At 40.4% G+C, this 12,222-nt stretch overlaps 1 protein-coding gene across 1 annotated transcript; it reads right to left on the bottom strand.

Annotated features, from left to right (window-relative positions):
- Nucleotides 1-5,899: 5,899 nt before the first annotated feature.
- Nucleotides 5,900-9,822, bottom strand: LOC128870407 (uncharacterized). The gene is made up of 3 exons (XM_054113021.1): nucleotides 9,327-9,822; nucleotides 6,251-8,307; nucleotides 5,900-5,950 (listed from the first exon to the last, which is right to left on the bottom strand). The coding sequence occupies exons 1-3, from the start codon at nucleotides 9,820-9,822 to the stop codon at nucleotides 5,900-5,902; spliced, it is 2,604 nt and encodes an 867-aa protein (XP_053968996.1).
- Nucleotides 9,823-12,222: the final 2,400 nt, after the last annotated feature.

The following is a 12,222-nucleotide window of genomic DNA, read 5'->3' as shown; positions in this document are numbered from 1 at the left end:
TATATCAAGTTGGAACGTGTATTCTAACCAGTCATCCAACTCTTTTTATACCGTGTTGAAACAGCGGTTGGAGTGTGTATACGATATATAAGGCTCGCCTTCCCAAATCCAACACATGTTAGTGCCCATTTACACAGAGAAACATTTGGAAGGGAAACATTTTGTTTCAGAGAGAAGGACGGTCGCGGAAGAGAGAGGAGATTTTATCTCCCGTACTGGCGCCACGCTTTGCAGAGAACGTTAATGTATAGAGATGTCTCAATGACAGGAACGCATGGAATTTTGAGGGGTGCTCGTTTTGCGCACGGAGTTCACCACAGACATGTTTTCCACCAAAACTTAACAGAAATATACTCAACTGGTCAAATTAAACAGCAGGTGAGTAAAATTCGTTTGTATGAAAAATGAAAGAATGTTAACGCTGTAGGCTAGCTACAGGCACTTTATCATAGAAAACAAATACATATGCTAAGTTCAATAGTGACTTAGAAAGAGCAAACTATCCAAAAATATATACATATATTATGTCTGTCATACTGTCCAAAAATATATACATATATTATGTCTGTCTGTCTGGTGCTCTATAAAACTTTGTTGAATTCCCTTCAACTGAATCAAAATCCTCTACAGAAAACACTTCATTACCAGGCACACAGGAAGATGGCATATGCAAATTTAAATTTGTAAATTTATCTACATATGCGCATGTATATATGCTGTGTGTATGTACATATTACGGTAAAACTTCTCAAGAAATCCAACGCGGGGCTGAATTATGTAAATTTAGCAGCAGTCGATAAGAATTTGTTGGTGATTAGAAGCAAAGAATGTTAGGTAGCTTTTTAATATGACCTATCTATGCATTTGAATTTTTTCCAAATCATCCAAAATTATATACATATGTTATGTCTGTCTGTCTGTCTGGTGTCTGTAAAACTTTGTGGATTCACTTCAACTGAATCAAAATCCTCTATAGAAAACACTTCATTACCAGGCACACAGAAAGATGGCATATGCAAATTTAAATACATACATATGTGAATTTATATGCATATGCGCATATGTACATACTATATATGCTGTGTGTATGTATGTGGACTTTCGACAGCAAAAAATATTACGATTCCCTAAAACTTCTTAAGAAATCCAGCGCACATTCATAGGCACAGCAGTGCATTTACAGTAACCTTCAAATATGTACATTAACCTTCAAATACTGTGATTTCAGAGTGAGTTTCTACCCCAAATATTCCAGTATTGACTATTTTCGAATGGTCGAGAAAATTGACATATGGTCGGCTCGTTTTATGAATGAAAGTACTTTGCTCTTAGAACTATGAGCTCGAATTTATCAATGAACTTTTCGATGATGAGTTTTTGTTGTACAGTACAATATTTGAAACTGTTCAGCGCCACCGCGACTATTTCAGACTCTTCAGCACTATGGCAACTAGAATGATGGTCGCTACGGCTGCGCCTATAAATGCATTTTGTTCTTGTAGTCGCTAAGCATAGAATTTTAGCTTTGAACGAGATACGCATTTAGAGGAATACAGTGAGTGCCCTTTGTATGCCTTTGTATATACATGCATTTGTGTAAACTATTTGGCTGGGAGTTCCGAATAAAAATATGTACGTACTAGGCTAGGGCATCAAGCGTGCGTACGCACATACAAATAGAATTGTTTTAGCATATGTTAGGAAGGCATTCGATGACTCGGGTATTTCCTTCCTAAATATTGCATGTAAATATTATATAATAAGGCGATGCGTCGTGAGATATGTAGGTCATGGTTGTTGCTGTGCGCATGCATACACATACATACATACACATGTAACACCATATGAATTGAAGATTCAATTGATTTTTTGCACAAACAAAACCAACATAATCTTCGTACACATAAGTTAATAACTAACATATTTACTTTAATAAAGGTCAATCCTCCTTGTCGCAATTCAATTGCTGACACATTTCCGTAGTTAATAAAGTTAATAAATCTATTGTAACAAAGTTCAATTCCCCTTGTCGCAATTTAATTGCTGACAAATTTCCGTTTGTGCCAAATTTAATCATTTACCTTTTTCACGATATTTACTTAAAGTGCTGACGACATGTTTGCATTGAATGAACCTCAAACAGCTAACGTTGCATTCAATGTGATGATTGCTGTTCGACATTGAATATTAAGTAGCTAGTAAGAAACAAAATTATTAATAAATCAACAGTCCGACTAAGAAGAAATAGTCTTCCGGCAAAAAATAAAAATTATTAATAAATCAACAGTCCGACTAAGAAGACATAGTCTTCCGGCAAAAAATAAAAATTATAATAAAGACATAGAGGACATAGTCCTCTCTTTACAAAAAAAAGGAATTAATAAGTCTTTTATTAAGTTATATATTGATATATGTATGTACATATATATCAACTAGCGGACCCTCACCCGCTGCGCTGGGTGAAAGAAAAATATAAATAAAAAGTGTTCTTTGTTTTTTTCTTGTTTCATCATTTAATTCATGCTCGGCCATTATTTGGTGACTTATTCTAATATCAATGCTTTATTTATTTTAGTGACTTACTCTAATGATTGTAAACTAACAACTTATTCTAAAGCCTTCTGATACGCAAAATTTTTGGTTTTATTTTCATGCGGTGTATAAATATAAAGTAACGATGGTTTCCCTACTCGAGAACATCCTACATACAGTTGCCCATGTCCAAAGGATGGATAAGTTAGGTCAATTCCACATAATTGAAGTGTTTGACCTTGAGACTTATTGATTGTAATAGCAAAAGCAAGGCGAATGAGAAATTGAAGTCGCTTAAAATCAAAAGGCAAATCTGTTGAAATCATTGGAATGCGCGGAATCAAAACATCTGCACCTTTAAATTTGCCTTTCAAAATTGTTGCTTCAATTACATTGTTCATTGTCCGTTTCACTGTTAATCTTGTCCCATTGCATAGTTTCGGCTGATTAATATTTCGCAACATAATGATCACTGCGCCGACTTTCAATTGCAAACGATGTGGTGGCAGGCCTGGCAAATTAAGTGAATTCAAAAATTCAGTTGGATAGTTTACTACATCGTCGGGATTAGTGATTGAATCAATTGATTTATAGGTGACAACTTCACCTGGAATTTGAGTCAAAGTACTGGCATTGATTTCGTTGACATCGACATTTTTGGCAGCTAATATAGCCAATCTTGATTTCGATAGTTTTGTGCAATATTTGGGAATACATTTTGCACTAATTGTACTCTTGATTCTGTTACGGTACAAAAATTAGTTGGAAGTGTGATCATGCCTGTATTCTTATCAATTGGTTTTCGCCCATTTCCAATTTGCAACAAATGTTCGGAAAATTCAGCAGCTGTTGGATCATTCTGTAACTGTACACGAACATTAGTAGTTAATGTGAGTTTTTGAACATATCTCCACAGATTAGAAGATTTAAGGCACGCTCTTAATTCATCAGCTGCTGTTGATTTGGGAATAACAGGCAAAGTTTGTCGAAAATCACCGGCTAATAGAATTAGTGCACCACCAAATATGTTTGTGTTATTTCGAAAATCTTTTAGTGTTCTATTTAAGGCTTCCAGTGATTTTTTATGAGCCATCGTACATTCATCTCATACAATAATTTTACATGTTTGTAAAACCTTTCCCATCCAGAATTTTTAGAAATGTTGCAAGTTGGTTCTTCATTTACCTGCATATTTAATGGTAACTTTAATGCAGAATGTGCAGTGCGACCGCCGTCCAATAAAGTTGCCGCTATTCCAGATGATCCCAAAGCCAATGCAATATTGTTCTGTGATCGAATGGTGGCCAAAATTAACGACAACAAAAACGTTTTTCCAGTCCCACCTGGTGCATCTAAGAAGAATATTCCTCCTCTTTCATTTGCAACATTGTCTATAATTGTGTCATATGCCTGCCTTTGTTCTGTGTTTAATTTTGGTAGGTTTGTTGTTACAAATGTGTCCAGATCATTTCGATCATATTCTTTTTCACGTCTTAATTCTGCATTGTATGCATCATGCATCGGACAATTTGGTACGATCATACCTAACTCACTCAGAGTTTTATTTGCAATCATCAGGCAGAAGTCTTCGATTTTAATTAATGCCTCATTATATAATTCATCTGTATAATTCAAATTTGGATTTGCAGTAATGCGACGTACTTGATGTAGGATATCTTCTGTCATGTATTCTTGGTAAGTACTCCACAATTCTATTGGGTTTGCTGGGAAACATGTAGCAATAATGATGGCAAATAGTGTTCTTATTTGGTGTGGAGAACTTGTTGCACATGCAACATTAAGAGTTGCATCCCACTGATTATCATTTTCAAGCAAATTCAATTGCTGATAAGTACAACAAAGATGACCATTAACTCGTTTCAAACTTTCGAATGATATTGGGCCGGGAATATCAACTAAGAGTAAACGTAAATAAAAACATTCCACTTTACTTGGATGCACAGTGTAAAGTCGTCCGATTGCATCACCCAAATGAACACCTGGATATCCATCTACAGGTATTCCTCGTTGCCTTCGTACCCAGGGCCTTGATGATGCATTCCAAATATAATTGTTTAGTAAAAAATCTTGAGCTTAGCTTATATCACATCCACTTTATTCCACGTCCAAATTAAAAGAGCGCGACAAATGGGCGAACATTAAACAGCAAAAATAAAGAATAGACAATACCAAAGGAAAACAACAGGGTAATTCAAATGACATAGTTTAAATAACTTCATAATCTTAGACATCCTCCCCGGTTGAAACGTTGGTTTCAATGTGATCCTCCAAAAGAAGGCATAGCTTCTGCACGGCCCGGGTGCACGAACCACGTGCGGTGGTAGATTTTCGTGGCGTATTACCACGATGTCACCCAGTCTTATGTTAGGAACCCGTCGTTGCGACTTCGTCCTCGCCTGTAAAGTTGCCAAATACTCCTCATTCCATCTTTTCCAAAAGAGCTGATGCATCTGCCGTAACCATTGCCAGTGCTTCACTCGGTTGGCAGGAATCTCCGAAACGTCTGGCTCTGGGATAGCTATTATTTGAGATCCTATTAAGAAGTCTGCTGGAGTTAATGCATACTTGTCATCCGGGTCATCGTGCAATGGTACGAGTGGGCGAGAATTCAGACAAGCCTCGATGCGAGTCGCCAACGTCTGTAGCTGAAAGTACCAAAGTGCTTGCGTACCCACTACGCGTACTAAGTGCCGCTTTGCAGACTTCACAGCGGCTTCCCATAGGCCTCCTTGATGGGGAGCGCTCGGCGTTATAAAATGCCACCGGGTACCCAAATCAGCCAGTGACTGAATACTCCGTTCATTAAACCAGGCGGCTAAGTCTTCCTTCAGAACGCGGTTAGCTCCAACGAACGCAGTTCCGTTGTCGCTGTACAAGTCCCTGCATGGACCTCGCCGGCTAACAAACCAAGTAAATACGTCCAAAAAAGCCTGTGTGGAGAGATCATCAGCAACCTCAATATGAACAGCCTTCGTCGCCGTACAAACAAAAATCGCCAAGTACGTTTTCACTGTAGTCCGCGATCTTTTGGTTCCAATACGCAAGTTGAACGGGCCACAGTAATCAACACCGGACGCAATGAAGGGTCGAGCTGCCTGAACCCGATGCCGAGGTAGCGAGGCCATTTGTTGTGTTAAAACAGCTCCCCGGTTGCGACGACATATGACACATTTGAGGATCAGACTACGTACTGCTACTCTCCCATGAATAATCCAAAAGCGACATCGAAGAGTTTGAAGAGTCAGCTGAGTTCCGCCGTGAAGAGTGTCGATATGTGCCTGTGTAATAAGCAGCCGGACTATCCCCGTTGACTTCGGAAGAATGATTGGGTGTCTATGTGCCTCGATTAACGCAGATTTCGAAATGCGGCCTCCAACTCGTAATAGTCCGTGGTCATCTAGATAAGGATTTAACGGGAGTATACTACTAGCAGTTGGTAATGTCGACCCACCCTGTATGCACCTAATGTCTTTCGATCAAATATCCTCATAAGCACTTCTAACGCCGTCTCCATCTCCTGGGGGTCAATTGTGGAACGGCGAAAACTCCGACTTCTAGGAAGCCACCTCAGTATTAACGCCGTAGTATGTATAAGTTTTTTTAACGAGCTGAATCGAACTGTAAGCGGAATAATTTCCCCGTCTAAACGTCGCGTTGTCAATGTTAAATGAGTGACTGTGACGGCTAAACACTGTACCCTTCTCTCGCTATTCACTACAGCTTCATCGCAATCACGTAGTTTAGGGAGACAGGTGGGATCTATTGTGTCATCCCGTAGCCAACTGGGACCACCCCACCATAAATGGTGGTCCAAAAGTTCTGAAGCAGATATGCCTCTACTTGCGCAATCCGCTGGGTTTTGCGATGAACGTACATAATGCCATTCATCCCTCAAAGTTAACTCTTGTATTCGCCGGACCCTATTTGATACATAGGGGTTAAGCGTCTCAGGCTGCTTTCGCAACCAACAGAGGGTGATAGTCGAGTCTGACCACAAAGATGCTACTTGGTCGACTAATCCTAATGCACTTCGGACGTTTCGAAGAGTCTCAGCTAGTAACTGTGCCGCACATAGCTCTAAGCGAGGTATAGTGGCTCCTCTTAGGGGTGCCACCTTGGTTCGGGCCGTAACTAAAGCTACGTGAACGTCCCCCTGAGAATTCGTTGTTCGAGCGTACACCACGGCAGCATATGCCTTTTGGCTGGCATCGCAGAACCCATAAAGCGTGGTAGTCGACCCTTCCTTCATCCCAAGCCAACGAGGTATCCAAAGCATGTTGAGAGCAGTAAGGTCATTGCGAAATGTTAGCCAAATTTCGCGTAATTCCGTTGTTAGAGCAGTATCCCAATCAATACCTGCGGACCAAACAGTTTGAATAAATATCTTACCCACCACCACTACGGGTGACAAGAATCCTGTTGGGTCAAACAACTTCGCCACCTCGCTGAGCACACTGCGCTTTGTGTATACACCGCCGGGTTGCTTGAGTTCCACGTTGAACAGCAGGATGTCGTCGACTGGACTCCATCGCAAACCTAGCACAGAGGCAATTGATGCATCAATAGGGCATTCCCTAGGTGATAAGCCCTTCCCTAATGGAATCAATACGGCGGCGTCGTTAGAATTCCACTTCCCTAACTTAAAGCCTCCAGCTCTCAGTATGGTGTCGATATTCGTTGCTAAAGTGATAGCACTTTCGACGGTGCTACAACTGGTGAGGAAATCATCCACGTAGAATGATGAGAGAATGGATTCTCGCGCTTGGATGCCCATATTGCGATTGTGAATCTTCTCGAAGCTGTCGTACGCACACTGATGCATAGCCCTTATCGCATTATGAGGACTGCATGCCATGCCATACGTGACAGTAGACAGCCGGTAAGTAATTACTTCCTCTGATGGAGATTCACGCCAAAGTATACGCTGAAAGTCTCTGTCTTGTGGTGCCACGAGAACCTGGCGAAACATCTTCTCCACATCGGCTGTGATCGCGATGGCATAGCGTCGGAAGCGGAGGATAATGTTGATTAACGAATCTTGAATGGGGGATCCAACCAGTTGGATATCGTTAAGCCAAAGCCCGTTGGAGGTAGGAGCGGATGCATTGAACACCACTCTAAATTTTCCCAATACAGCATGGTGGGGAATATAATAGCATCCAGATTGAACAACTGGCTGAACAACTCTTTCCATATGGCCAAGGGACTCATATTCCCTCATAAACGCTATATATTTTGCATGCATGTCCGGATCAGCAGCCAGACGTCGCTCCAAACGCGAGAACTGACGTCGAGCGTTGACGTAAGAGTCGCCTAACGGTTGACCATCTTGACGGAATGGCAATCTCACAACATAGCGTCCGTCGGCCATACGTTGGTGTGTAGTGGCAAAGAACCGCTCGCATTCATCATCCGAGCTCTTAGTTGTCACCGGTACTTCTTCAAGCTTCCAAAAATTACAAATGAGATCCTCCAAGTAAGGCTCGTCTCTAATCTGCGCGCAATAATTGCCAACTGTTGTACTAGAATGGCCCTGAACGGACGCTGGCCCAAATACAACCCAACCAAGTCGGGTAAGCTGTGCGTGAGGTTCATCATACCCTCCATGTATGACATCCCCTTCTACAATCGAGCCCCAGACATCAGCACCAAGAAGTACATCAACATGACCCGGAGTACCAAAATATGGGTCTGCCAATTGGAGATTTGCCAAATGTCTCCATTGCCCAATATCGACACTAACCGCTGGTGTAACTGAAGTGATCGAACCAATAACCAATGCATGAATGTCCAGTTGAAATTTAGAAAAAATGCTTTTTATCGTAAATCGGACGCTACCCTTGCTCCTCGAACATGCAACTCCACTAATTCCCTCCACCATAATCTCACACTTGCTCCTATAAAGACCCAAACCATTAGCCAAACATTCCGAGATCAGGCTTACTTGAGATCCAGGATCACATAATACACGAGACACCCGTTGCTTGAGATCCTTGCCGATGACGTGAGCACGGGCTGTAGCTAATAGAATAGTCTGGCTTCCCTTTTCGATGCTAGTAACGATTGTATTGCTTGTTAGTCATAACGATGGTGGATTGGATATTATGTCTGGCCTAGCCACAGAAGAATCTACCTCGTTGCGTGGCCGCACTGGCGACAGTTACCAGAGGAACAAAGCTTGGATGAATGCCCGGACCGCAAACAGTTAAAGCATAGGTTCGATCGCTTTAAAGCTTCAAAACGTTGCTCTGGTTTCAAGGCTAGAATCACCGGACAACGCATAACCTTGTGTGATCCTCTACAGTGTTGACAGTTGCCATCATCAGTTGTGGCGAGGTTAGACTTTAGAATACGGAGTGTGTTTTTCTGCTTTGACGAAGAATGCAGCACTTCATGATGATCCGCTACCTGGCAAAATTCTGTCGAAAGACTGTGCGCTCGTTTTTCTAAAAATGCTAGCAACTCATTTAAAGTAGATAGCTCGGTAGGGGAGCAACTCATGCACCATTCTCGCTGTGTGCGAGTAGAGAGTTTAGAAACCACAATGGGGACGGTAAGGGCATCCCATTTGTCGTCAGGTAACTTCATTACCGCTAACGCTCGCAAGGACTCGTTTATCACATCAACGACACCCAGTAACGCCCTGGACGTATCCTCAGTCTGTGACTTCATGTTCAGAAATCTAGCAACGTGGATCTCCGCTAGTTACTTAGGGTTGTCATATCGATTTTTCAGCGCCGTCCACACTTCTTCATAGACACCCGAATACAAACCTCCTACCAACGGAACCGACTCTGCCTTAACTGCCTGGCGCAATTTCCCCAACTTGTATGCCACCGGCAAATCCCGCTGATGAACCAATGTCTCAAATGCATCCTTAAATGCAAGCCACTTATAAGCGGATCCGTCAAACCATGGTATACACAGCGGCTCTAATTTTAATTCCATTGGCGAAACTTTGTGCGAATTGTTGGCAGGCAGAGATTCACCCTCCAACTCCCTTCGTCGTTGATTCAGCGTTGCGCACAAATCTATGTAGGCAGCTTCGGTGGAGTCCCACCATCCTGAGTGTACCTCTAAGTCCTCCTCCTTGGCTGCGGCAACCAAAGCCTCATGATTTGTGAGCATCCGATCAAAATGGACGTCAGCAGATTTTATACGCTGATAAATTTGAGTGACATTGAGGTCACCAGCCTTCGCCTCTTTCGTCTGGTCATACATCCGCAAAATAGCGGCCGCATGGAACTGGCGTAGATTTAATTCCGACATGTTCCAAGCTCGAATAAGTTATCTGCAATTATCCAGGAAATCAGGCCTAATCCAACGCGAAGCCTTTGTGCACCGTAATCGTGCGAATTAAGCTGATGTTATAGTGAATTTATCAATCCTCACAGGAGGCACCAAAAAATGTTTAGTAAAAAATCTTGAGCTTAGCTTATAGCACGTCCACTTTATTCCACGTCCAAATTAAAAGAGCGCGACAAATGGGCGAACATTAAACAGCAAAAATATAGAATAGACAATAGCAAAGGAAAACAACAGGGTAATTCAAAAGACATAGTTTAAATAACTTCATAATCTTAGACAATAATATTTAGGAACATTTGAATAAAGCGTTCGGCCATTTGTTGAGCAGTATTTTCAGTGAAACAAACACTTTGTTCATTTTCTAAATGGACTGACAAATGAATAACAGCTGGCTGGCAATCATGAATCGGAAATGATAATATTCTCCAAACTGCTTCGTTGCTACTAATGTATCTTCCCATTTGGTAGTAATTTCATCATTTCGATTTACAACTCCAAATACTGCCATGTCACTTCCTTTATTGATATATTTGCATATGTATTTGATGGATTTTACGGAGTTACAATATTCAACATTTATATGTGCGTCAAATGTTTTCGATAATAATTTGGAATACGGAACTATCCAACGGCTATCGATCTCCACATCTTGATTATTTATTTTCACAGTGTTTTTCCATTATCTTCTTGTGATCTTCTACGGTACAATGGATATCCATCATTTCCAGTCATTGTGTCAGCAATTAATTGCCTTGGGTAGTTTTTTGAACATTTACCATCAACCATACGTGGAGAATTTTGATTTAACGTAGATACCACACGGTCCATGAATCATGTTTTTTTACAGTAGTATGTAATTCTGGATCTTCATTTATATCTGTTTTAACCAAATCAAAATATGCGCATGAGGCAAGCCTCTTTTTTGCCATTCCACAGAATACATGAAACATTGTACATCTCCGTAAACTTAATGTTTTACAATGAAATCCATTAGAGACTGTAGCTTTCGTCTAAACCCTCTTGCAGTAATGTCATGCCTATCAGTAGCTGATTGCCCAGTATATAAATGATTCTTAATGTCATCCCATTTCGGATTGCATGTGAAAGTTATGAATAAGTCGGGTCGACATAACACATTGCATCTTGGGTTCGGGCGGATATTGTATGTCTGGTAAACGAACTTTTCCTGCAGCGCAACACATGCCTGGTGTTTCAGTTTTGAATTTCAATGTTTGACAAAATCCGCAAATTTTATCCATACTTCCAATGACAACGTATTTGTGAGATGAATAATCAAGTTGTGGACTATATTCAAATGCTGCACCATTCAAATTTACAGAATTGATACTTATTGGCCGATTTTGAAAACGTGACCTAGTACGATCTCTTTGTGGACTTAATCTATCAGCATGATTTTCCTCACTTTCATTTTGTCTGTGATTTTGCACATTTCTATAGTGACGTGTATTACGTCCGATGTCAGCATGTCTTCTACCTCTTGGCATTTCTTTTACCGAATTAAAGTGGTCTTCTTTATGTCACTCTGAGCTCTTGATTGTTCCTTTTCTTGTTTTTAAACTGGAATTCAAATTAACATACTGTTAGCGCCATCTTTTAAAAATATAATTGAAATGTGAGCACGCGTTGAAATGAAAATTACACAGAACAGAAATGGGAAATGATCAGCAAAAATAATAAATATTTTTGAAATTTTTCTTGAAAATATCTACGGAAAGTGTGAAAACAATATCTTAAGTAAAAACTTCTAAAATGTTAATTATTTATGCCGTTTTCTGTTGTGTGTATTTTTCACATCATTTATTCACTGTTTCACTTGTTATCAATCATTTGCAAAATTAATATATATTTTGTAAATTTTTCGTGAAAATATCGTTGGAAAATGTGAAAACAATCTCTTCTCTCACTTTTTTTATCTCTTTGGTTGATGCCTGGAAACTGCTTCACTTGAACACTTTACCAAATAAAACACTTTCTTGTTAGTTTTAACACTTACTTTCACTATGCACTATTACTGATAACCTTTGGTAATCTTCTAAGAAAACGGCTTTGCTTAAGTACTTTTTTAGCGACGACCTGTTCAGGTTCGTTGAGCTAATGGTTTTGCTTCGGTTATCCCGAAGTGTGGGTGTAAAGAAGAAGTATTTAAGCAAAGTGTTAAGTTAGTCACAGCAGCATTGTGTTACGAATAATTATTGCAGGCGGTCAGCTACAGCTGTGCCTGCTAATTTGTATGTTTCTATTCTATGCGAATGCAGGCGTGCAGCCACTGCTGTACAAATATTTGTATATGTATGTATGTTTGCAAGATTTAGGCATAAATACTGCTGCGTTAACTTGTAC

This window comes from Anastrepha ludens, chromosome X (assembly GCF_028408465.1).
Source record: "Anastrepha ludens isolate Willacy chromosome X, idAnaLude1.1, whole genome shotgun sequence".
In the NCBI taxonomy this organism is placed as follows: domain Eukaryota; kingdom Metazoa; phylum Arthropoda; class Insecta; order Diptera; family Tephritidae; genus Anastrepha; species Anastrepha ludens.
Note: the sequence above shows the minus strand (reverse complement) of the source record. Positions and strands in the feature narration are given on the sequence as shown.